This window comes from Moschus berezovskii, chromosome 1, assembly GCF_049115385.1.
Source record: "Moschus berezovskii isolate FMDL1 chromosome 1, NW_MosBer_1.0, whole genome shotgun sequence".
NCBI classification, from domain to species: Eukaryota; Metazoa; Chordata; class Mammalia; order Artiodactyla; family Moschidae; genus Moschus; species Moschus berezovskii.
In genome coordinates, this window is record NC_142460.1 from 74,799,129 (window position 1) to 74,826,809 (window position 27,681).

The window sequence follows — 27,681 nt, forward strand, 5'->3', positions numbered from 1 at the left end:
TTTATAATCATGATCCCTGCAGCTCTAGGCTTTTTACAGAGAGCAGGAGACAAAAAATAAGAAGTAGATACCTCTGGCCCCAAGATTCTCAGCCTCCAATTCAATCAGGACAGTTCTGTGTTTTTATCTGTTTCATATACCTGAGGTCAGAGGCAAATTTTATTTGGGGATTAAAAAAAATAGGTTCTGCTGCAAACCAAGAAAGGGAGACTGAAAAACCCCTTGGGTCATGTGAAATCTAAGAGCCCTGTCACCTATGACATTTTTCATTAATTTCTAAATATGATTAACTTGAAGACTAGAGGTTGAAGAGGTTTTAGTAGCAGTTTCTAAATGTTTTCTTCCTTCTTATTTTTTTTTCAATTGCTCTTTTTTTCAGGGCTGGATAAAAATAAACAAGAATTATTACCCTAATGTTTGTATTAGTAATATTGATCCACTCATCCAGGTCAAAGAACTTAGAATAAACTCCATGGAAAAGTGATGCTTCACTTAAGGGTGCCTCTGTTAAAGGGGCGTATTAACTCTTTAGCCCACAAAAAAAAGAAGTAAGTCAAAAAGGGTTTGCAATAATGTTGACATCCATCAATATTTAATTGACCTTTTTCCTGTTTTAGTCTGAAGTTCTTCCTCCAAAAGCACAAAGAAATGAAATCAATATATGACTTAAACAGAAAAAGCACATGGTATAACACTTAAGTATCTAGATAAGACTCCTGCACTATAAGATTTTACTTTGCGTGAAAATGAACTGGAAGGCAGAACTCTTACAAACACCGAGGTAAGGTTTTCCGCCAGTGGAAGTGCAGAGCTGCACACCCAACATTAACAAAAACTTACACCCAGGTGTCTTTTAACTTGATGGAAAAGAGCACTAATGAAATATCCTTCCGGAAGTGGCAATAGGCTAGAGAGAGTTAGAAGGGACAACAGCTGCTAAGCTAAAATTTATCTATGGCTGACATTTTTCAGCTTCATACATATAAATTATAGGAATTAAAAATGGATAAAGAATTTTAGAAAACTCAAAAAGTACCTGTTTTCCGAGAGGTTAGAGTTATTAGCACAAATCCAGATGTCAAATTCTTTATCCTGATAATTAGTAGAAGGAGGCAAGACTCTCCACTTAAGGCAAAGATCTAAAATCATCAAAACAAAAACCACATACAAGGAAGACCACAATCAGAAGTGAATCTACCATAGTAAGATGTCAGGCTGCATGTACCGAAAGTATGAAGCTATCTTTCAGTCCAAAGACAAGTGAGTTCTTGACCATATACCATTATATTTGATGGCACAAATAGTCCAGGATTCTGAGCTACCTAGGACACCATCAATAAATTATTATTGTTGCTGCCATTATTATTATTATTGCCATCATTACTTAAGTTTTTTCCAGTTGCTTTCTGCTGGTTCCAGCCAAAAGAATATGAAGTAATAGGTCCCTCTTCACTTTTTCTTAAACCACAGGAAGGCATCCAGACTGACTCTTCCATTTTTTCTGACCCACTATTTATCTGCCAACACCACCATCCATCTCCAACCACATGACTAAGATAAGAAGGAAAATCAAACTCTACCATTTACACAGTTCCTTGTTCTGCATTTCTTAAAGCTCTTATTCTGCTCTTTCCCCATTTCAGTCCCGCCTCGTTTTTAGGCACCCCACTCTCTTCAGCTACTCCTCACTTGAATCCTGAATCCCCTCCACAGCCTTTGTTAGTGGCTTTTGGGCAAATTCTTCTTTCTCTCTGTTCATCTAAAATGGAGGCAGTTTACACAGTGGTTAAGAATATGAATAGTTTCACTACCACCAAAAGGGGTTCCTGAGGTTTATAAGATATAGTAATAATGACTAAAAAGATAACATTAATAGCCATTTTTGATGGTTAATTTTACATGTCAATTTGACAGGGCCATTGGGTATCCGGATATTTGGTCAAACATTATTCTGACCGTGTCTGTACTTTGGATTAGATTAACGTTTGAGTTGGTAGAATGAATAAAGCAAATTATCTTTCCTAATATGGTGGGCCTCAATAAATCAGTTGAAGGCCTGCATACGGGGTCGGGGGAAGCTGACCCTCTTGCAAATAAGAGACAGTTCTTTCTGTCTTGAACCAAGACATCAGTTTTTCCTGTCTCCAAACTAGAACTAAACATTAGCTCTTCTTGGGTATCAAATCTGTCAATATTTAGATTGGAACTATATTATCAGGCCTTCTGGTTCTCAGGCTTTAAAGCTCTGGAACTAAACCAATGGCTCTCCCAGGTCTTTAGCTTGCTGACTAAGATCTTGGGGCTTGTCCGCCTCCTCAATCATCTAAGCCAATGCCCTATGATTAATATCTATCTATGCATCCATCCATCCATAAATCTATCTATCCTATTGGTTCTCTTTCTCTGGAGAACCATAATACACTATTCTAAGCACTGAATAAAATTTACATGTGTTAATTAATTGTATTTTTCACAAAACTGCATAATGTAACCACAAATACTAACTTCATTTTATAAAAAAGAAAACTGAAGCTTAAAGAAGTTAAGAAATTTGCCCAATTTCACATAGCTTATAAGTTGCACATATCAAATACACACAGTCATTTTTTTTTTTTTAGAGATAAAAAGTATTCACTTCAGTTCAGTTCAGTTCAGTCGCTCAGTCATGTCTTTATTGAGATCGAACTGTTTTATAGCATTTTCTATTAACAAGACAGTATGAAATTTTTCCAAGACAATAAATATTCTTCTAGGCACACAGTCATTTTTAACCAGTAATATTATCGTCCAATAGACTGTTGCATATAATCATCAATTTTCTCAATTATACCTTCTAAGGGCCTGTTGTGTGTGTTCCTCTTAAATCTCACTGCCTTACCTTTATTCAGACCTGTGTAATTCCTCACCTGGATCCTGGATTGTGCCAGAAGTCTTGTCCGCAGAGGTATGACCCTAACCTTTGCTTTAGGCCTTCTCCAAATCATCTTGTACTGAGCTGCCAGAGCAACCTTACTACAAGCAACATCTAACCAGTCAGGTTCCGTGTGGACCTCCCCGGGTGCAAGGTTGGGGAGGTGTTCCCCTGCTGTTGTTGTCGTTAACTCATGTCCGACTCTTTGAGACCGCATGAATTGCAGCATGTCAGGCTCCCCTGTCCTTCACTCTTTCCAAAAGCTTTGCTCAAATTCATGTCCAAGGGGTTCCCTTGGCCCTGTGTAAGGAGCTACAGTGTGATTTTTTTGTTTGTTTGTTTGCCTGACTGCTTCCCCCACTGGATGGCAGATTCCCTGCAGACAGTGGAGACCCATAATAAGCGTTCAATGCTTCAGTGATATTTCTCTCCTTTTGAAAAACTTCCAATGCCTCTCCATTGCTTATTAAAGTTAAAACTCCTTATCCTGGCATTCAAGGCCATTGAACATGTTTACATAACCTAATAATTTTATCTTTTATTATTTACTCATTATTGATTCACTCAGTAGTCAATTGCTAAATATCTACTATTATTTAACACAGTGTTAAGTATTAAAAATAGGAAAATGACTGCTTCTATTATTCACCACAATAATATTAGCTGAAAGTGTGAAAGTGAAGTCGCTCAGTCGTGTCCAACTCTTTGTGACCCCATGGACTGTAGTCTACCAGGCTCCTCTGTCAATGGGATTTTCCAGGCAAGAATCCTGGAGTGGGTTGCCATTTCCTTCTCCAGGAGATCTTCCCAACCCAGGGATTGAACCTGGGTCGCCTGCATTGTAGGCAGACGCTTTACCATCTGAGCCACCAGGGAAGTCAATATTAGCTGAAGGGCACACCATATATTAACACATATTTCCAACTATACCTCTGCTTTCAAAAACTGACTTTGAAGACCAAGGCAAAGGCTACCTTGTCATGAAGTCTTGTTTCAATTTTCTCTCTTCCCTTTCTTTGAAACCTCAAAGAATTGTGGGTTTCTTTGACGTCATTTGCATTATTTTCACCTTTATTACAATTACTTTCATGCTCCTCTTAACCTTTCTCCTAGACCCTAATCTCTTGGAAAGCAAGAACCCTGTCTTACTTCATCTTTGTCTTCCTTATTTTTTTTTTTTAACACAGTGACTTGCAATATTAGGCTCTTACTAAAAGTTTGCTAACTTGAATGGAATTTAACACTTACCACACTGAATCATGCATGGGATGGCCATGGCTTGTCTTCTTTGATATTGAACTGAATCTGAAGATTTTTCCATGTCCTTATTATCTGCGTATCCAAATTCATTCCAAAATAATGTTAAATTTCTGTTACCTAGAAAAAAAAGAAATAAAAAAAAGCAGGAAGAAAATAATGAAAGAAAATAAAATCAATAAGATCAAGATGATAAGTAAAGGGAAATTTGGATATAAACACGTACATACAATATGATTGCAAATATGTAAAAACTAATAACATATAGAAACAAGTGATTAAGATGTTTAATACTGGTTTTCTTTGAGTATGGATGAAATTGGTTTTCCACTTTACACTTTCTTGCATTTTTCCAAACTATATAAAATAGATATGCATTATATTTACAATAAAACCACAATTATAGTTATAAAAATATACCTATACTTTTATTGTTATAATAAAATACACTGACATTTAAAACTTTTTTCTTAAATACTCTAGGAAGGACTGTACTGATTAAAAAGCCACCCTTAAGACCAGTGGTACAAATATTTATCATCTTGTTTCACAGCCAGTTTCTATTTTATCTCTGGCTCCCTTTTCTTTCAGGCTCTACTGTTTACACCCTACCCTTGCCCCAGATTCTAAACTGCTTCCTTGTTTAGAAATAGCACTTGTCATGGAGGTCTTTCAGGCATCCTCCTTAAGAGGCTGTGTTCTTATCCATTGATCCAGCAATAGAACTGTTAGGAATTTTCCCTACAAAACATACAGCACAATGGCCATATATATGAGAGCACTGTATGAATATGAAAACAAAAGAGAAAACCCTTGGAAACAAAGTAAAAGCTTAGAATTGTTGTTTAGTCACTAAGTCGTGCCCAATTCTTTTATGAAGCCCGCCAGGCTTCTCTGTCCATGAGATTTCCCAGGCAAGAATACTGCAGTGGGTTGCCATTTCCTTCTCCAGGGGATCTTTTTGACCAGGGATCAAACTCATGGCTTCTGCATTGGCAGGTGGATTCTTAGGGAACTGATAAATCCCATTTTCAAACAAGGGGACACTCGGCAACCTTTGAATTAAAAAGTTAGAGCTAAATATATTGTGTCAAGACCTCCAAGACAGAGTTTTAATAATTTTTTAAAAGATATAAAACAGCAAATCTAATATAATAAACTTTTGTAATGTAAAAAAAAGAGTATACACATAAAGTGCTGATAGCCATGCTTTTCTTTTCCTAAAAGGATACAAAAGAATGTTTTAATAGTGGATACCACTGGGAAAAGGATAGAGAGAGAGAAGAAGGCAGGAAAAGATACTTTTAATTCTCATTTTTTACTTTCTGAACACTTGAGTATTTTTACATGTGCATTTATTACTTTAAAAATACTTTTTTGAAAAAGAATCTAAATTTAACATTCTGTCCAATATGGTAATCAACTGGGCACATGTAGCTACTGAGTGCTTGAAATGTGGAAGACACAGAACATTTCATCAAAGCACAAGGTTCACAAACTAAGGTTCTAAAATATATACCTTAGAAATAAAATATATAAAATAGGGTCAGCCTTATATCAACTTTATTATATGACCATGTAATCCAAGCAAAACACCAATAAAAACCTTTACACTTTCCTATATCTGTTAAGATTTAGGTTCAGAATGTTATATGCCTTTAAGACCAGCAGGGAAGGGACTTAGTCTTGAAAAGGTGCTTTGCAGTTGGATGGGTTGACAACTGCCCCGCAAATTCCCTGATCGCCTACCTTGTCTCTTCACAAAATCTCTACTAGTTCTTGCCTAAATGTCCCTCGTATTCTGCTTCCTTGGCTTTTCTCAACTCAGACTTTTAGTTTTCTGCTTTTTGCTCAGCATGTGGTTTTGGCCCAGCCCAGACTTTACTCTTTCACTGTACACCAGAACCTGATATACTCTTTGGTGTCTGGACAGGACTTGTGAGGTCTTGTTCTCTGATTTCCACAAGAACTGCTCCATTCTTGCTTTGTTAAGGCAGAAAGAGCTGTAGATTAAAGTCAGCTAACTTTGAGTGCTGTCTCTACCACACACTTACTGTGTAATTGTGGGAAGCCAGTAAATTTTCTTACCCATAAAATGAGTGTCTACTTTAACTTGCCTTACATGGTCATCACTAAGAATACATATGAAGGTGCATTAAAAATTACAGTGCTATGCAGAAACTTATGTTGCTGCTGTATCATATTTGTTCTCTCTTTAAATGTTACTTCCCCAAGAACACCTCACCTTCTCAAAAAAGGAACTGCGTTTATTAGATACTGCACCCTGTACCTAATAAATCCACAAAATGTTTTGCTGCCATTCTAAACAAAATAGCTCCTTAATGTGTTCTTTAGGATAAAATCAAAGTGAAATAATGTCTCTCCCTGAAAATATTAACTAATCGCAGCTAACACAACCCAGCAAACTTATAAAACAAGTATCAACTGTGAAGCCCAATATAAACATCTTAAAAGCAGGAAAACTCCTAGGATGTTAGAAACACAAGCACATGCTTCTCAAGGGTGGGTGATACCTGTTCTGTGATCATATCACTCTTACAACGTTTACACATTATATTTCAGTTCACTTTATGCCTATTTTCCCTCTAAAAAGTGAAATTCTTAAAGATAATGGCTGTTTAGGATCTTTTTTTCACTAGCTGATACTCAGAGCTTAATGTTTACCTATAAAACTGAATAATTCTAAATAGTTACTGGCTATCAAAGGCATGAGAACACTCAGTAGCCCAACATCTAATGACCAGGACTGACAGAAGTTAGCCATTTGAAGTCAGTATTAGGACAAAAGAAACAACCAGCTATATTCAATCTGGGAATCAGAAATGGTTTTCCCTAATTGCCAATGCAGTCTTGACTTTTTTCCCCATCAAACAGAAGCTGTGCCAATATGCACAATTTCTAAAGTGTTAATAAAACAAATTTCCATTGAATGAACCCTGAAGATTATATAGATGCTTCAGCAAGTAGGTAAGTTGGCTAAAGAAATGGCCACGGGAGGAAACATACCACACAAAATTTTTTTCGCACGTGTTACTCAGTCTACAGAGATTTATACATACACTCACCATCAGAGAACCTAAATATATTAAGCAAATATTAACAGACCTAAAGGTAAAAATACAGAGAAATGCAATAATAATAGGGGACTGCAATACCCTTCTTTTAACAATGGATAGACCATCCAGAGAGAAAATTATAAGGAAAAATGGACATTAAATACATTAAATAAAAAATGGACCCAACATTAGAAAATACAATATTTCATTGAAAAGCAATAAAATTCACATTCTTCTTAAATGCACACGGAATATTTTCCAGGACAGATCATATATTAGGTCACAAAACAAGTCTTAACAAATTTACAAGGACTAATTGTATCAAGTAACTTTTCTAACCATAATGGTATAAAACTAATATCAACAAGTGGAAGAAAGCTGGAAAATTCACAAATATGTGGAAATTAAACATCAGATGACCAATGAAAAACCAATGACTCAAAGAGGAAATCAAAAGGGCAATTTTAAATATATTGAGGTAAAATTAGGGAAACAATTCTGTTTACCACTGCATCAAAAAGAATGAAATACATAAGAATAAATCTACTGAAGAGGCAAAAGACCTATACCCTGAAAACTATAAGACACTGATGAAAGAAACCAAAGACAACACAAAAAAATGGAAAGATATACTGTGTTCTGGACTGGAAGAATCAACATTGTTAAAATAACCATTCTACCCAACATGATCTGTAGATTCGTGCAATCCCATCAAATTACCAATGACATTTTTCATGGAACTAGAACAAGTAATTTTAAAATATTTATGGAAATACAAAAGAACATGGATAGCCAAAAGAATCTTGAGAAAAAAAAAGAAGAGAGCTGGAGGAATCAGACTTCCTGACTTCAGTTCAGTTCAGTCGCTCAGTCATGTCCGACTCTTTGCGACCCCATGAATCACAGCACGCCAGGCCTCCCTGTCCATCACCAACTCCCGGAGTTCACTCAAACTCATGTCCATCAGGCTGGTGACACCATCCAGCCATCTCATTCTCTGTCTTCCCCTTCTCCTCCCACCCCCAATCACTCCCAGCATCAGAGTCTTTTCCAGTGAGTCAACTCGTTGCATGAGGTAGCCAAAGTATTGGAGTTTCAGCTTTAACATCAGTCCTTCCAATGAACACCCAGGATTGATCTCCTTTAGAATGGACTGGTTGGATCTCCTTGCAGTACAAGGGACTCTCAAGAGTCTTCTCCAACACCACAGTTCAAAAGCATCAATTCTTCGGCGATTAACTTTCTTCACAGTCCAACTCTCACATCCATACATGACCACTGGAAAAACCATAGCCTTGACTAAACGGACCTTTGTTGGCAAAGCAATGTCTCTGCTTTTCAATATGCTATCTAGGTTGGTCATAACTTTCCTTCCAAGGAGTAAGCGTCTTTTAATTTCATGGCTGCAGTCATCATCCGCAGTGATTTTGGAGCCCCCCAAAATAAAGTCTGACACTGTTTCCCCATCTATTTCCCATGAAGCGATGGGACCAGATGCCATGATCTTTGTTTTCTGAATATTGAGCTTCAAGCCAACCTTTTCACTCTCCTCTTTCACTTTCATCAAGAGGCTTTTGAGTTCCTCTTCAGTTTCTGCCATAAGGGTGGTGTCATCTGCATATCTGAGGTTACTGATATTTCCCCTGGCAATCTTGATTCCAGCTTGTGCTTCTTCCAGCCCAGCATTCCTCATGATGTACTCTGCATATAAGTTAAATAAGCAGGGTGACAATAAACAGCCTTGACATACTCCTTTTCCTATTTGGGACCAGTCTGTTGTTCCATGTCCAGTTCTCACTGTTGCTTCCTGACCTGCATACAGGTTTCTCAAGAGGCAGGTCAGGTGGTCTGGTATTCCCATCTCTTCCAGAATGTTCCACAGTTTATTGTCATCCACACAGTCAAAAGCTTGACTATACTATAAAGCTATAGTCATCAAAACAGTATGGTACTGGCCCCAAAACAGAAATATAGATCAATGGAACAGGACAGAAAGTCCAGGAATAAATCCATGCATAGTAATAAACACTTCCATTAAGAAATAAACAAGAATGATTTAACAAATAACATTAAATTAAATACCTCAATGAACTAGAAAAAGAAGAACTAAGTCCCAAGTTAGCAGAAGGGAAGAAATGGCAAAGATCAGAGACGAAATAAATGAAATAGAGAACAGAAAAAACAATAGAAAAGATTAATCAAACTAAGAGCCTCTTTTTAGAAAAGATAAACAAAACTGTAAAACCCTTATTAAGACTTGGGTTTCCCTGGTGGCTCATATGGTAAAGCATCTGCCTGCAAGGCAGGAGATCTGGGTTTGATCCCTGGGCCACAAAGATCCCCTGGAGAAGAAAATGGTAACCCTCTCCAGTATTCTTGCCTAGACAATCCCATGTACAGGGGAGCCTGGCAGGCTACAACCCATGGGGTCACGAAGAGTTGGACGTGACTGAGAGATTAGCACTTAATTAGACTAGATAAGAATAACAGTGAAAACTCAAATAAATAAGATCAGAAATGAAAAATGAGACATTACTGTGGATACCAGAGAAATACAAAGGATCTTAAGACACTACAATGAAAAATTATATTCCAACGAACTATATAACATAGAAGAAATGGGTAAATTCCTAGAAACATACAACCTACAAAGACCGAATCATGAGGAAATAGAAAATATGAACAGAGAGTGAGTAAATATACTGAATCAGTCATTAAAAATCTCCCAACAAGGAAAAACCCAGGACCAGATGGCATCAGTGGTGAGTTTTACCAAACATAATAAAAATAATAATGCCTATCAATCTCTTCCAAAAAAACTATTCCAAAAAAATTTTTTTCTTTAAAGAAAGAAAATTTCCAAATTCTTTTTATGAGGTCCACATTACTCTGATTCCAAAACCAGATAAGGGCTTTATAAGGAAAGAAAAATACAGGCTAGAATCACTGGTGAACATAGATGCTACAATCCTCAATAAATAGAGAAGGGAATGGCAACCCACTCCAGTATTCCTGCCTGGAGAATCTCATGGACAAAGGAGCCTGGCGAGCTACAGTCCATGTGGTCACAGAGTCGGACACAACTGAGGGACGAACACATACATATACAGTCTTTCTAATAAATGGTGGAAAAATTGGATGTATAGATAAAAGAATGAAGCTGGATCCTATTTCACACCACTCATAAACATTAACCCAAAATGAATTAATGATTTAAAGGTAAGATCTGAAACCATAAAGTTCCTAGAAGAAAATATACAAAAAGCTCCTTAACACTGGTCTGGGCAATGAATTTTGTTCATTGTTGTTTTTGATATAACACTAAAAGCACAGCGGAACAAAAAATAAACAAGTGGGAGGATATCAAACTACAAAGCTTTTGTATAGCAAAGGAAACACTACAAAAAAAAAAGCAACATATAGAAAGGGAGAAAATATATGCAAATAATTTATATGATAAGGTATTAACGTCTAAAATATATAAACAAATCAAATAATTGAATAGCAAAAAAACAAAAAAAAACAAAAAACGACCATCTTATTGAAAAATGGTCTGAAGAACCAAATAGACAGTTTTCCAAAAAAGACACACAAATGGCCAACAGGTACATGAAAAGGTGCTCAACATCACCGTTGGTAGGACTGTAAACTGGTACAACCATTATGGAAAACAGTGTGGAGTTTCCCCCAAAATTAAAAATGTAGCTATTATATAATCCAGAAACCCACTTCTGGGTATATATCTGAAGAAAATGAAAACAATATGTTGAAGAGATATCTGCACTCCCATCTTCACTGCAACATCAGTCAGTATCGGGAAGATATGGAAATATGGAAGCAACCTAAGTGTCCAATGATGGAAGAAAGGTTGAAGAAAGTATGCATGGATGTGTGTGTATCTGAGAGAGAGGGAGGATAGAGTAGAATATTATTCAGCCATAAAAGAGTTGAAGATTCTCCATATGTTATAAGAATGAAACTGTAGGGCATTATACTAAGTGAAATAAGCCAGACAGAAAAACATATAATATGATTTACATGTGGAATCCAATAATACTAATAATAAAGTTGAATTCATAAAAACAGAAAGTAGAATCGTGGTCGCTGGCAACTGTGGGCCAGAGATAATGGGGAGATGTCTGTTGATCAAAGGGTACAAACTTTCATTTATAAGCTCAATAAGTTCTGAGGATCTAATGCACAGCATGGTGACTATAGTAAATAATACTTGACTTGATGCTGGGAGGGATTGGGAGTAGGAGGAGAAGGGGACAACAGAGAATGAGATGGCTGGATGGCATCACTGACTCGATGGATGTCAGTTTGCATGAACTCCGGGAGTTGGTGATGGACAGGGAGGCCTGGCGTGCTGTGATTCATGGGGTCGCAAAGAGGCGGACATGACTGAGTGACTGAACTGAACTGACTTATAGTAAATAATATTGTATACTTGAATGTGCTAAGGGAGTAAATCTGAAGCATTCTCACACCTACATAAGCAACACGGTAACTGGGTGAGATGATGTTTTAATTAACTTGGCTGTGGTAAATATTTTACAAAGTATATGTACAGTGAATCACCGTGTTGTTCACTTTAAGCATATATAATTTTTTGTCAATTATACCCCAAGCAGAGACATTACTTTGCCAACAAAGGTCCATCTATTCAAGGCTATGGTTTTTCCCGTGGTCATGTATGGATGTGAAAGTTGGACTATGAAGAAAGCTGATCGCCGAAGAATTGATGCTTTTGAACTGTGGTGCTGGAGAAGACTCTTGAGAGTCCCTTGTACTGCAAGGAGATCCAACCAGTCCATTCTAAAGGAGATCAGTCCTGGGTGTTCATTGGAAGGACTGATGCTAAAGCTGAAACTGTAATACTTTGGCCACCTCATGCGACGGGTTGACTCATTGGAAAAGACTCTGATGCTGGGAAAGGTTGGGGGCGGGAGGAGAAAGGGACGACAGAGAATGAGATGGCTGGATGGCATCACCGACTCTGTGGACATGAGTTTGAGTGAACTCCGGGAGTTGGTGATGGACAGGGAGACCTGGCGTGCTGTGGTTCATGGGGTCGTGGAGAGTCGGACATGACTGAGCGACTGCACTGAACTGAACTGATACCCCAAGAAACCTGAAAAAAATATTGTCTATCCTAGTCTGGCAAGAAAGGGTAAAATGATTAATATAATTCATTTGGACGGAGGAGCCTGGTGGGCTGCAGTCCATGGGGTCGCTAAGAGTTGGACACGACTGAGGGACTGCACTTTCACTTTTCACTTTCACACATTGGAGAAGGAAATGGCAACCCACTCCAGTGTTCTTGCCTGGAGAATCCCAGGGACGGCGGAGCCTGGTGGGCTGCCGTCTATGGGGTCGCACAGAGTCGGACACGACTGAAGTGACTTAGCAGCAGCAGCAGCAGCAACATATGAAAGTATTAGTTGTTAGGTCATGTCCAACTCTTGTGACCTGTAGCCTGTAGCCCACCAGACTCCCCTGTACATGGAATTCTCCAGGCAAGAATACGGGAGTGGGTTGCCATTCCCTTCTCCAGGGTGTCTTCCTAAGCCAGGGATTGAAGCTGGGTCTCCTGCATTACAGGCAGATTCTTTACCATCTGAACCACCAGGGAAGCTCAAAAAGTTTTAATAAACCATATTTTGTTAATGTGTATTAAAAAGTTTTTAAAATTCTTGTTGATCAAGAAGTCAATTAAGAACAAAATATTGTGTCTCCAATATTTCCCCCCACCTATGGAGAATGTTATTTCCCTTGTGGTTCAGGCGATAATGAATCTGCATGCAGTGTAGAAGACCTAGGTTAGATCCATGGATCAGGAAGATCGCCTGGAGTAGAGAATGGCAACCCACTCCAGTATTTCTGCCAGGAAAATCCCATGGACAGAGGAACCTGGTGAGCTACAGTCCATGGGGTCGCAAAGAGTTGAACAGACTGAGTGACTAACACTCATGGAGAATGCTATGTAGATAACCATAAAATTATTAATTTCATAATTATATTAACATCCTCAGGGTATTCTGATTTTAAAATCCATTTTACTTTTGTGAACAGGAAATAGAGGAGTACATATTCTGAGACTTTTGTTTGAATAATCAACAAGCTTGTTAAACTAATGGAATAATCAGGGTTTAATGCACATAGAGAATTAAAGGGCTAATTTCTAGAATAAGTATCTGAGACAAACTGTGAAAATCTAATTTACTGCTAGCTAGGTATGGAGTACTGTATTCAGAAAATTCCTGAAGTTTAAATTAATCTGATTAATTTTTCAGGAAAAAATAATGGGAACTACTGCAATACTGGAATCAAGATTGCCGGGAGAAATATCAATAACCTCAGATATGCAGATGACATCACCCTTATGGCAGAAAGTGAAGAGGAACTAAAAAGCCTCTTGATGAAAGTGAAAGAGAAGAGTGAAAAAGTTGGCTTCAAGCTCAACACTCAGAAAACTAAGATCATCGCATCCAGTCCCATCACTTCATGGGAAATAGATGGGGAAGCAGTGGAAACAGTGTCAGACTTTATTTTTTTGGGCTCCAAAATCACTGCGGATGCTGATTGCAGCCATGAAATTAAAAGACGCTTACTCCTTGGAAGGAAAGTTATGACCAACCTAGACAGCATATTAAAAAGCAGAGACATTACTTTGCCAACAAAGCTCCGTCTAGTCAAGGCTATGGTTTTTCCAGTGGTCATGTATGGATGTGAGAGTTGGACTGTGAAGAAAGCTGATAGCCAGAGAATTGATGCTTTTGAACTGTGGTGTTGGAGAAGACTCTTGAGAGTCCCTTGGACTGCAAGAAGATCCAACCAGTCCATTCTAAAGGAGATCAGTCCTGGGTGTTCACTGGAAGTACTGATGCTAAAACTGAAACTCCAATACTTTGGCCACCTCATGGGAAGAGTTGACTCACTGGAAAAGACTGATGCTGGGAGGGACTGGGGGGCGGGAGGAGACGGGGATGACAGAGTATGAATGGCTGGATGGCATCATCAACTCGATGGACATGAGTTTGAGTGAACTCCGGGAGTTGCAGATGGACAAGGAGGCCTGGCGTGCTGTGATTCATGGGGTTGCAAAGAGTCCGACATGACTGACTGAACTGAACTGAAGTGCAATAACTTACTAAAAAATTGTCAAAAACCAGTAACTAAAAGAGAAGTTCACAGAGATTTTGCCTCTTAAAAGGGGCAGAAATCTAACAGCCTCTTAGAGATCCATTTCATATGTATTCACAGAATGTACAATGACATCCAGGGAATCGATCGACCAAGTGGAAAAGTAATAAAATTCAGTGATAAACTACCAAAGTTTGATGTTTCCAATCAAATAATAAAACCTAAAACAGTTTATGAAAACAGAGAACCAAGAAAATCTGAAGATGGCAATGGTATTTAAATGAGGCCCCTGCCTTCAGGTAGTTCTGCATCTAGATAGATATTTATGTTCTACTTTTAAAGATTTCATGATCTGAGCAGAGTCAGGTCCCGGTCTATTCAAGGCTATGGTTTTTCCAGTAGTCATGTATGGATGTGAGAGTTGGACTATAAAGAAAGCTGAGCGCTGAAGAATTGATGCTTTTGAACTGTGGTGTTGGAGGAGACTCTTGAGAGTCCCTTGGACTTCAAGGAGATCCAACCAATCCATTCTAAAGGAGATCAGTCCTGGGTGTTCATTGGAAGGACTGATGTTGAAGTTGAAACTCCAATACTTTTGCCACCTGATGGAAAGAGCTGACTCATTTGAAAAGACCCTGATCCTGGGAAAGATTGAGGGTGGGAGGAGAAGGGGACGACAGAGGATGAGATGGTTGGATGGCATCACTGACTCAATGGCCATGAATTTGGGTAAACTCTGGGAGTTGGTGATGGACAGGGAGGCCTGGTGTGCTGCAGTCCATGGGGTTGCAAAGAGTTGGACATAACTGAGCAACTGAACTGAACAGAACAGGTCCTGGTCTTGTTTTTGCTTACTGTATAGAGCTTCTCCATCTTTGGCTGCAAAGAATATAATCAATATGATTTCAGTATTGACTATCTGGTTATATACATGTGTACAGTCTTCTCTTGTGTTGTTGGGAGGGGGTGTTTACTGTGACCAGCGTGTTCTCCTGGCAAAACTCTATTAGTTTTTGCCCTGCTTCACTCTGTACTCCAAGGCCAAATTTGCCTGTTACTCCAGGTATCTCTTGACTTCCGACTTTTGCATTCCAGTCCCCTATAATGAAAAGGACATTTCTTTTGGGTGTTAGTTCTAGAATGTCTTGTAGGTCTTAATAGAACCGTTCAGCTTCTTCAGCATTACTGGTCAGGGCACAGACTTGGATTACTGTGATACTGAATGGTTTGCCTTGGAAACGAACAGAGATCATTCTGTCATTTTATTGATTGCATCCAAGTACTGCATTTCGGACTCCTTTGTTGACTATGATGGCTAGTCCATTTCTTCTAATGGATTCTTGCCCACAGTAGTAGATATAACGGTCATCTGAGTTAAATTCACCCATTTCAGTCCATTTTAGTTCACTGATTCCTAAAATGTCAATGTTTACTCTTGCCATCCCCTGCTTGACCACTTCCAATTTGCCTTGATTCATGAACCTAACATTCCAGGTTCCTATGCAATATTGCTCTTTACAGCATCAGACTTTACTTGCAAAACCAGTCACATCCACAACTGGGTGTTGTTTTTGCTTTGGCTCCGTCTCTTCCTTCTTTCTGGAGTTATTTCTCCACTCTTCTCCAGTAGCATATTGGGCACCTACCGACCTGGGGAGTGATGCTGAAGCTGAAACTCCAATACTTTGGCCACCTGATGCAAAGTGCTGAGTCACTGGAAAAGATCCTGATGCTGATTAATGGCAGGAAAAGAAGGGGACGACAGAGGATGAGATGGTTGGATGGCATCACCAAGTCAATGGACATGAGTTTGGGTAAGCTCCTGGAGTCCATAATGGATGGAAGCCTGGAGTACTGCAGTCCATGGGGTCACAAGAGTTGGACATGATTGAGCGACTGAACTGAACTTTAAAGATCTCAAATAGCAATTACACATCCATTCTTGGAGGACTGTAGATCACACTTTCTCCTCTGGTGAATATTGTCCTGTTGGTCCTTATCTTTGTAATTCTTAGCCAAGTCAGATATGAGACCCTTGCTAAGCTGATCCCTTGTGTGATTATTTATCATTTATGGTCTCGACAGCATCTCTGGGTTAGGGATAGGAAACTGGTTTCAAGTGACACGCCAACTCCGATCAGCTGGTAGTGATGCCTATACACTCTCGGGGCCAACTACCACTTATCAGGAAGAACTGCCATGATGGCTTAGAGAGTGTATGGTGTATGTGAGATGAGAGAGGCCCTATATGATCACTTCCCAAAGGACTTGATTTGAATTGAAGGAAAATAAGGCGAGATGTCTTCAGCAGTGGTGAAGGTGTTTCCTTCTTTCTCTTGGCTCCTGGATGTGGTTGAGGTGGTTGGGTCTATCTCCCAGTACAGTACAGTCGATGGTACAAGTAGGTGGCAGCTACACACAGCAGGCTCCATAGCAAAACTCCAGGAATCTGCAGAGTTGGTCCAACTTTGCAGTAATGTCATGACTTCACCTGACAATGGAGCATCATATTTTTCCATTTCTTTCTCATGCTTCTCATGAGGATCTCCTTAAGCTGAAAAAAATGATTGTAGAACCACCACCATCCCGACTTGAGAAAATACATGATGACAAAATAAATAAATATATCATTAATTCAATCATACTTTTATATGACTTTATGTCTTACTACTCACAACTATATTTCTATATTTGAAAAAATGTAGCACATATATGTACAAGACATAATGCCATCTTTGACAACCATCAGTAGCCAGGGATTCAAGGATTTCAAGCCACACTTTAAGGTCCCCTAGGCTTCGTGACTCCTACAATTCAGAATGACACCATCTGTGCAGGAAGATGGAGGGAAGCCTTATGATGACATCTTCAAAAACAAACTTAAGAAAAGTTAGGTTTCTACTAAGTTCTTCCTTATAAAGAAACAATTTCACTTTCCTTTTTTTTGGTTATATTTTTATTTAGTCACATTCATAGCTTTTCTATATATGCACTAATTTTTCCTATTGTTTCTAAAGAACAGAAATAAAAATTAGACATAATAATATGAATATATTCAAAAAACATTCTGTGTTATCATGGGCAAAAGCTCAGTCAGCTACCTAAGTCTCCACAACACCTAAAAAGTAAAAAAGTAAAGTCACTCAGTCGTGTCCGACTCTTTGCGACCCTGTGGACAGTAGCCTACCAGGCTTCTCCGTCTATGGGATTCTCCAGGCAAGAATACTGGAGTGGGTTACCATTTCCTTCTCCAGGGGATCTTCCCGACCCAGGGATCGAACCCAGGTCTCCTGCATTGGAGGCAGACGCTTTAACCCCTGAGCCACCTAGGATAGCATAATTTTTCTTTCTACCAGGATTTTCTTTACCTTCAGTTCAGTTCAGTCGCTCAGTCGTGTCCGACTCTTTGCGACCCCATGAACCACAGCACACCAGGCCTCCCTGTCCATCACCAACTCCCGGCGTTTACTCAAATTCATCTCCATTGAGTTGGTGGTGCCATCCAACCATCTCATCCTCTGTTGTCCCCTTCTCCTCCTGCCCTCAATCTTTCCCAGCATCATGGTCTTTTCAAGTGAGTTAGCTCTTAGCATCAGGTGGCCAAAGCTGATCAGCTTCAACATCAGTCCTTCCAATGAACACCCAGGACTGATCTCATTTAGGATGTACTGGTTGGATTTCCTTGCAGTCCAAGGGACTCTCAAGAGTCTTCTCCAACACCACATTTCAAAAGCATCAATCCTTCAGCGCTCAGCTTTCTTTATAGTCCAACTCTCACATCCATACATGACTACGAGAAATACCATAGCCTTGACTAGGCAGACCTTTGTGGACAACGTAATGTCTCTGCTTTTTAATATGCTGTCTAGGTTGGTCATAACTTTCCTTCCAATAGTAAGCGTCTTTTAATTTCATAGCTGCAATCACCATCTGCAGTGATTTTGGAACCCAAAAAAATAAAGTCACCCACTGTTTCCCAATCTATTTGCCGTGAAGTGATGGGACCGGATGCCATGATCTTAGTCCTCTTAGACATACACAAAGCACCATGACTTAATGGTCTTAAAAGTCTAAAGATTCTTTGTTGTTGTTGTTAACACAACTTATGTTTAATTGTTTAATTCTGATTTCACTGTCTTAAATTCAGTCATTAGATACAACTTATTTTTTTTCTAAAGTACACACATGTAGACTAATGAAGAGTGTTGAGACTTTGCTTCTTGCATGGCAGGGAAAATCAAACTGACCACTGACCTAGAGCCAGACATCTTGGAATGTGAAGTCAAGTGGGCCTTAGAAAGCATCACTACGAACAAAGCTAGTGGAGGTGATGGAATTCCAGTTGAGCTATTTCAAATTTTGAAAGATGATGCTGTGAAAGTGCTGCACTCAATATGCCAGAAAATTTGGAAAACTCAGCGGTGGCCACAGGACTGGAAAAGATCAGTCTTCATTCCAATCCCAAAGAAAGGCAATGCTAAAGAATGCTCAAACTACCGCACAATTGCACTCATCTCACACGCTAGTAAAGTCATGCTCAAAATTCTCCAAGCTAGGCTTCAGTAATATGTGAACTGTGAACTTCCAGATGTTCAAGCAGGTTTTAGAAAAGGCAGAGGCACCAGAGATCAAATTGCCAACATACGCTGGATCATAGAGAAAGCAAGAGAGTTCCAGAAAAACATCTATTTCTGCTTCATTGACTATGCCAAAGCCTTTGACTGTGTGGATCACAATAAACTGTGGAACATTCTGGAAGAGATGGGAATACCAGACCACCTGACCTGCCTCTTGAGAAACCTGTATGCAGGTCAGGAAGCAACAGTCAGAACTGTACATGGAACAACAGTCTGATTCCAAATAGGAAAAGGAGTACGTCAAGGTTGTATATTGTCACCCTGCTTATTTAACTTATATGCAGAGTACATCATGAGGAACGCTGGGCTGGAAGAAGCACAAGCTGGAATCAAGATTGCCAGGAGAAATATCATTAACCTCAGATATGCAGATGACACCACCCTTATGGCAGAAAGTGAAGAGGAACTCAAAAGCCTCTTGATGAAAGTGAAAGAGGAAAGTGAAAATGTTGGCTTGAAGCTCAACATTCAGAAAACAAAGATCATGGAATCTAGTCCCATCACTTCATGGGAAATAGATTGGAAACAGTGGAAACAATGTCAGACTTTATTTTTTGGGATCCAAAATCACTACAGATGCTGACTGCAGCCATAAAATTAAAAGATGCTTACTCCTTGGAAGGAAAGTTATGACCAACCTTGATAATATATTAAAAAGCAGAGACATTACTTTGCCAACAAAGGTCCGTCTAGTCAAGGCTATGGTTTTTCCCGTGGTCATGTATGGATGTGAGAGTTGGACTATGAAGAAGGCTGATCGCCGAAGAATTGATGCTTTTAAACTGTGGTGTTGGAGAACTCTTGAGAGTCCCTTGTACTGCAAGGAGATACAACCAGTCCATTCTAGATCAACCCTGGGTGTTCACTCGAGGGACTGATGCTAAAGCTGAAACTGCAATACTTTGGCCACCTCATGTGACGAGTTGACTCACTGGAAAAGACTCTGATGCTGGGAAAGGTTGGGGGAGGGAGGAGAAGGGGACGACAGAGAATGAGATGGCTGGATGGCATCACCGACTCTATGAACATGAGTTTGGGTGAACTCCAGGAGTTGGTGATGGACAGGGAGGCCTGGCGTGCTGTGATTCATGGGGTCTCAGCAACTGAACTGAACTGAAGACTCAAAGTGTATTTAATTCTGGACAAAAGAAGGGCTGGCTTTTTCATATTTTATTTGCAATATAGGTGAGATCTTCTGAGATGTTTTAGCAAGAAATTTCCTTGTAGATGTTAAAAATGTTATTATCGTGATAATAATACAAGTGCAGTCAGAAAGAAAAAGAAGCGTTAAGTGCTGTCAATGGTGATAATTTCAATTACCCGGTGAAAGCAGTGTAAATGGATAAAATCTAAGACTGTGATATTTTTTAAAAAACAGAAGTCAATCCATTGAACTCCATAACCATCCTGCTATTTTCTGGAAACTGGCACAAAGTAACAATTTTAAATAATACATATTTATGCAATAAAAATCAAGCAAAAATGTCTATAATGGTTTTTGATATTTTATCTCCAATTCCTCTCACATAAAGCTTTTCAGTTCAGTTCAGTTCAGTTAAGTCGCTCAGTCGCGTCCGACTCTTTGCAACCCCATGAATCACAGCACGCCAGGCCTCCCTGTCCATCTCCAACTCCTGGAGTTCACTCAGACTCATGTCCATTGAGTCGGTGATGCCATCCAGCCATCTCATTCTCTGTCTTCCCCTTCTCCTCCCGCCCCCAATCCTTCCCAGCATCAGAGTCTTTTCCAGTGAGTCAACTCATCGCATGAGGTGGCCAAAGTATTGGAGTTTCAGCTTTAGCATCAGTCCTTCCAATGAACACCCAGGATTGCTCTCCTTTGGAATGAACTGGCTGGATCTCCTTGCTGTCCAAGGGACTCTCAACAGTCTTCTCCAGAACCACAGTGCAAAAGCATCAATTCTTCGGTGATCAGCTTTCTTCACAGTCCAACTCTCACATCCAGAAAGCTTTTAGCCAATGCAATTTTTTTTAGTGATACAGAGTTCTACTTTTGCTGCTGTCAATAGTAAGATCCCAACAGACATGGGTAATCAAATGGTTGAGAAAAGAAGTTCTTCTTTATAGAAGTATTAGTTAATAAGCAATGAAAATTGATTGAATTGGAATGCAAGATTTCGGGACTGTTAAGGGATATGAGTTTTGATCACTAATTGTTATTATTATTAAAAAGAGAGACAACTGAACAATTTATGGCTCCTGATAGAACACCCTACAACCTACAAAGCATCTTGATAAAACAGCAACAAAAGAACACACTGAATTTGGTCAAGCTGCTAGATTCTACCAATTTACAGAGAAATAAAATAAACAGAATGGAAGAATCTGTTAAACTACACCCAGTTATGCAGTCAGAAAATTCGAAACTGTGAAAACTGTAAGACAACCAATTCTTCCTACAAATAAATTGCCAAAAAAAAAAAAAGAGAGAGAGACAGCGAGAGGGAGCAATAAAGAGAAATATGAGGACAGGGTAGAGGGGCTATAAAATCTAACAGAAAATTCAAAATATAAACAAGAGATAGGATATTTTTATGATATTAAGAAAGTATTGATAATTTTTAGATGTGATATATGTATTGTGGTCATGCATGTTTTTAAACAGAGTTCTTTCTTTAAGAATACATGCTAAAATATATACAGTTAAAAAGTGTCTGGAATTTCCTTGACATTCCAGTTTTGGGTGGTTAGGTAGGAGTATGGATAAAACCAGTTTGCTTAGGAGTTGATAATTGACAGGGTTGGATGATGGGTTTATGGATATCATAATCAGTTCAGTTCAGTCTCTCAGTTGTGTCCGACTCTTTGCGACCCCATGAATCGCAGCACGCCAGCCTTCCTGTCCATCACCAACTCCTGGAGTTCACCCAAACTCATGTCCATTGAGTTGGTGATGCCATCCAACCATCTCATCCTCTGTCATCCCCTTCTCTTCCTGCCCTCAATCTTTCCCAGAATCAGGGTCTTTTCAAATGAGTCAGCTCTTCACATCAGGTGGCCAAAGTATTGGAGTTTCAGCTTCAACATCAGTCCTTCCAATGAACACCCAAGACTGATCTCCTTTAGGATGGACTGGTTGGATCTCCTTGCAGTCCAAGGGACTCTCAGAAGTCTTCTCCAACACCACAGTTCAAAAGCATGAATTCTTCAGCGCTTAGCTTTCTTTATAGTCCAACTCTCACATACATACATGACCACTGGAAAAACCATAGCCTTGACTAGACGGATCTTGGTTGGCAAAGTAATGTCTCTGCTTTTTAATATGCTGTCTAGGTTGGTTATAACTTTCCTTCCAAGGAGTAAGCATCTTTTAATTTCATGGCTGCAGTCACCATCTGCAGTGATTTTGGAGCCAAGAAAAATAAAGTGAGCCACTGTTTCCCCTGTTTCCCCATCTATTTGCCATGAAGTGATGGGACCAGATGCCATGATCTTAATTTTCTGAATGTTGAGCTTTAAGCCAACTTTTTCACTCTCCTCTTCCACCTTCATCAAGAGGCTCTTTAGTTCTTCACTTTCTGCCATAAGGGTGGTGTCATCTGCATATCTGAGGTTATTGATCTTTCTCCCGGCAATCTTGATTCCAGCTTGTGCTTCTTCCAGCCCAGTGTTCCTCATGATGTACTCTGCATATAAGTTAAATAAGCAGGGTGACAGTATACAGCCTTGACCTACTCTTTTTCCTATTTGGAACCAGTCTGTTGTTCTATGTCCACTTCTAACTGTTGCTTCTTGACCTGCATACAGGTTTCTCAAGAGGCAGGTCAGGTGGTCTGGTATTCTCACCTCTTCCAGAATTTTCTACAGTTTATTGTGATCCACACAGTCAAAGGCTTTGACTTAGTCAGTAAAGCAGAAGTAGATACTGTCTCTAAATCTGTCTAATTTTGCAATTTACCATAGTTTAATTTTTAGTTTACTGCTGCTGCTACTGCTAAGTCGCTTCAGTCATGTCTGACTCTGTGCGATCCCATAGACAGCATTCCTCCAGGCTCCCCCATACCTGGGATTCTTCAGGCAAGAACACTGACGTGGGTTGCCATTTCCTTCTCCAATGCATGAAAGTGAAAAGTGAAAGTGAAGTTGCTCAGTGGTGTCCGACTCTTAGCAACCCCATGGACTGCAGCCTACCAGGCTCCATCATCCATGGGATTTTCCAGGCAAGAGTACTGGAGTGGGGTGCCATTAGTTTACTAGGGCTGTTATAACAAAACACTGCATACTGGGTGGCTTAAACAACACAAATTTATCTCCTCTCAACTCTGGAGCCTGGAAGTCCAAGTTCAAGGTGTCAGCAGGTTTGGTTTCTCCTGAGGCCTCTCTATTTGGCTTGCACATGGCCACATTCTCCCTGTGTTCTCCCCATTCTGTGCACACCAATCCCTGGTATATCTCTGTGAGTCCACATTTCCTCTTCTTAAAAGGATACCAGTCACATTAGATTAGGCCTACCACCATGGCCTCATTTAAACATAATCACCTCTTTAAAGGTCTTGTCTCCAAATATAATCACAATCTGGAGGTTCTGGGAATTAGTACTAAAACATATGAATTCAGAGAAGACACAGTTCAGCCCCTAACACCAGAATGAAAATGTTTTTAAATAAAAGATAAAATACAATATTTTTAAAATAGAATACACAAAATTCATAACTTCAAAAACTGAATTAAAAAAATATGACTTGCTGGGGCTTCCCTGGTAGTTCAGTGGGAAAGAATTGGCCTGTCAAGGCAAGAGACACAGGTTGGATACCTGGTCTGGGAAGATCTCACATGCCATGGAGCAACTAGGCCCATATACCACACCTACTGAGCCTGTGCTCAAGAGCCTGGGAACCAAAACCAGTGAGCCCATGCACAGCAACTAATCAAGCCTGTGAACCCTAGAGCCCAAGCTCTGCAACAAGAGAAGCCATCGCAACAAGAAGCCTGCATACTGCAACTAGAGAGTAGGCCCTGCTCTCTGCAACTAGAGAGAAGTCTGCACAGCAATAAAGACCCGGAATAGCCATAAATAAATAAATCTAAAAAAAAAAATATGACTTGCTTCTCAGCCGACACCTTTAGATAAATTTATCTCATAGTCTCACCTTTTAATCCCTCCACAGGCCTCGTCACTCAGTGGAGTGGATTCCTAGCAGGATGTTATGTTTCACTTTTCTTGAAGTACTTTCCCATGATCTCATAAATTTAAATATATCGTAAGAGAAACAAAATTTTGCTGTAGGCAGCTAACTCTGTCGAGCTACTGGACAGTTATGGGGTGAATGTGTACCTCTGTAAATTTCTATTTGACACCTAATTTCTAATGTGATGGTATTCAGAGGTAGGGCCTTTGGGAGGCAATGGGATCATGAGAGAAACCCACCATGAATTGCATCAGGGCCCTTATAAGAAGAGGCCAGAGAGTTTGCTCACACCTCTTTCCACCACAGGAGAATACAACACGACGTAAGCAGTTTGCAAACCAGAAGGGTTCTCACCAGAATCTAACCATGCCAGTACCCTGATCTTGGACTTCCAACCTCCAAATCTATGAAAAATAAACTCATGGTGTTCATAAACTGGTCAGTTTATGGTATCTAGATATAGCAGCCCAAGCTAAGGCATAAAGAATTATCTGTTTTAAAAAGGATTATTCATTTAAAAAATATCATCCCTTATTTTCAAAATTATACAGACTGAGAAATTGAGAATATGGCTAACTGTCCTCACCCAGTGTCCCATTTCTACCTCTCTGGAGGTCATCAGTAGAAGGCCAAGTGCTTGCTTTCTGTATCCTTTGCAACAGGATTTAAATAAAATTCATAGAGAAAATATTGGCCAAACCTAACATACCAGGAAAAACAGCACATTAGGTAAAAGTCAACATCAGATTCCAAAAAAGCTCCCATTTTTTCATATGAAAAACTGAAGCCTAATAAAGTGATTTAATAGGAATAAATGTAAGATTCTACTCCAGTGTCCAAAAATACTTACTGGAAAAACATAAAAGAGATATGACTTAACATACATTAAACACTTTATTAAGGATTTTAATTGTTAATAAAGACACTGAGGGTCAATAATGTGCTTACTGAAATGAATATATTAGGCTACAGCAACGGAATTACAACTGAAAGAAATGATTATCCCATTTTACACAAGATTTCATCTGAAATTTTTGTTTCTAGGTGACACACTTATAAAGAATAATGTTAAAATGGTGAATATATTTAATGCCTTGTCAAAGAAAGATTAACAACAGAACTTGGAAGTGTTGGGGCAAAATAAGACTGAAAAGAGAGACAAAAGACTTCAAACACCTGAAGGGCTATCATTTGAGAAGGCTTTAGGCCTATCCTTCCTGCCCCAATGGGAAAGAAGGACGTTAGCCTTGCTAACTCCTCATCCTTCAGGAAGTATCTCTTCCTCAGGGAGGCCTTCCCTGGCTTCTACACTATGAGCTCCTGATCACTGGCTCCTACACACTTGTTCTTCTCTCTTGGGCACCAATCCCATTTCGAATTGTCAAACTGTGTTAGCCCTATTAAACTGTAAATTCCCAGAGAGGGTGGACCACATTTGATTTATCGGTCCTGTAACATTCTGCACCTGGCACCGATGAATGAATAAAAAAACACATGAGAAATAGATTTGACATTAATATAAAAATGCATTTTCTAATACAGTTGTGCAAAGATTCATGGCTGCCTCAAGAAGCAGCAATTTTTCTTTCATGAGAAAAAATTTACCCTGTTTAGGTATAAATGGCTTCCACTTGTCTGGGACTTCCCAAGTGGCTCAGTGGTAAAAAACCTGCCTGCCAATGCAGGAGATGTGGGTCTGATCCCCAGGTCAGGAAGATCCCATCGAGGAGGAAAAGGGAACCCACTTCAGTATTCTTGCCTGGGAAATCCCATGGACAGAGGAGCCTGGTGGGTGATAGATAGTTCGTGGGGTTGCAAAGAGGTAGACATGACTGACATGACTGAACAGACACATACACACAGTGCCTGGGGCAGGGGTGGGTGAGGTAAAGGGGATTCATGCATGGTGGGGGTGGGTGACTGGATTAAACAACTTTTAACCTTATTGCCAACCCAGGCCCTATGATTTGAGTTCTGTTGGTAAAGGTTGAGTTTATTACATCATAAATTTCATTTTAGCTGATCAGCTATATTCTGATCTGCTTTGAAAAATTTTAGTGATACATTTCTATGTAATCACTTCTGTTCAAATTCAAATTTCATTTGCTATTTCTCCCTATCTTTTCCTTCTCCTTCTCTCTCCATTCCAAAAAGCTGATGATTAATATCTCCATTTTACTGTAAGGATCCATAAAGTTTCAGAAAACGCAGTAGCAGACAGTGATGTGAGGACAGACTCAGAGACAAGAAGAATACTTCTGAGATTCTTAGCATCAACTGCGCCAAAAGTAAATGCAGATTTGACAAATGACACAAAATCATTACCTCGCCATTTCCTTTTCTGCTGATTGGATTTTTAAATACAAGGGCCCAATTTTCCATAGAAACAGATCAGATTTACAGCAAATACAAAAACTGCATCTTTTATTTATAAGGTAAAAAATCTACCCAAATACTTTTCATTAAAATCGTGTGTCTGTAATATTGACTTTCAGAGGGCTAGTCAAGCATTATATAATTTTGCTTCTTCCTGTGGGAATTAATAAGTAGAGACCTTGAAGGTCAATCTCCTCAACACAGTTCCTGAGACTACCAATTCTGACCTTGATTATTTGATTCAGTTTGATATTGAAGTCTGGGGATGAAGTCGTGAGTTATGTGAGGAAATACATGTGGCCACTCTCCTTTCTCCACTCTCTGCTTTCTTTCTAGAGGAACATCTTTTGTGAGAGCAACCTCGAGTCCTAACTCCATTCATGGACAATTATGGAACTAGGACATCAACATGTTTTTAACCATTAGCGATTAACATACAAATATAACTTACTTATTTTGAATCATACTGCATCTTCTGTTGTGAAGACTTTGAAAAGTTAGGTAGCTAAAATGGGGATAGGAAGTTACACAGAGGGGAGAAACCTGGCAAGTCACACTCTGTGGAGTTGGCAGTACCATGCTGGGAGGGTACCCACACTCCAAACGAACTTCCAGAGACAGCCCCCACAATCAGGACTGCGTATGACTGTCTTGAGTAAATCTGGGCTGGACTGAAATCATTCCTACAGGCTTTAAACTGAATGCCTAATTCCTTCTGAGGACTTAATTCTTTATTCTAAGGATAAACTGAAGCTTCAATACTTTGGCCACCTACTGTGAAGAGCCGACTCACTGAAACAGACCCTGATGATGGGAAAGATTGAGGGCAGGAGGAGAAGGGGGCGACAGAGGATGAGATGGCTGGATGGCATCATAGACTTAATGGACATGAGTTGGAGCAAACCTTGGAAGTTAGTGAAGGACAGGGAACCCTGGTGTGTCACAGTTCACAGGGTCGTAGAGTCAGACGCAACTTAGCGATAGAACAAAGATAAGCAAGGACAAGCAAGACAAAGAAGGGATTATGGAGAAAATATGAGGATGGAGGAAGTTACATAATTTTCAAACGCGTAACGTTTTCTTTTTGAACCATGTTATGCTAGCATTTAAAGACCAGTGAGTAGATC

The 27,681-nt window shown here is 39.5% G+C and overlaps 1 protein-coding gene and 1 non-coding gene across 2 annotated transcripts in view; both read right to left on the bottom strand.

Moving 5' to 3' along the window:
- Positions 1-27,681, bottom strand: part of MORC1 (MORC family CW-type zinc finger 1) — a 169,967-nt gene that overhangs the window by 71,834 nt on the left and 70,452 nt on the right. Inside the window, exons 16-17 of the mRNA XM_088831653.1 lie at positions 4,160-4,288; positions 1,037-1,139 (exon numbers count right to left, since the gene is read on the bottom strand). Of these exons, the coding sequence (XP_088687779.1) occupies positions 1,037-1,139; positions 4,160-4,288 (232 nt within the window). The remainder of the gene's footprint in view (positions 1-1,036; positions 1,140-4,159; positions 4,289-27,681) is intronic.
- TRNAC-ACA (transfer RNA cysteine (anticodon ACA)) lies at positions 3,716-3,787 on the bottom strand. The gene has a single exon. It is a non-coding gene; the product is annotated as a tRNA-Cys (tRNA).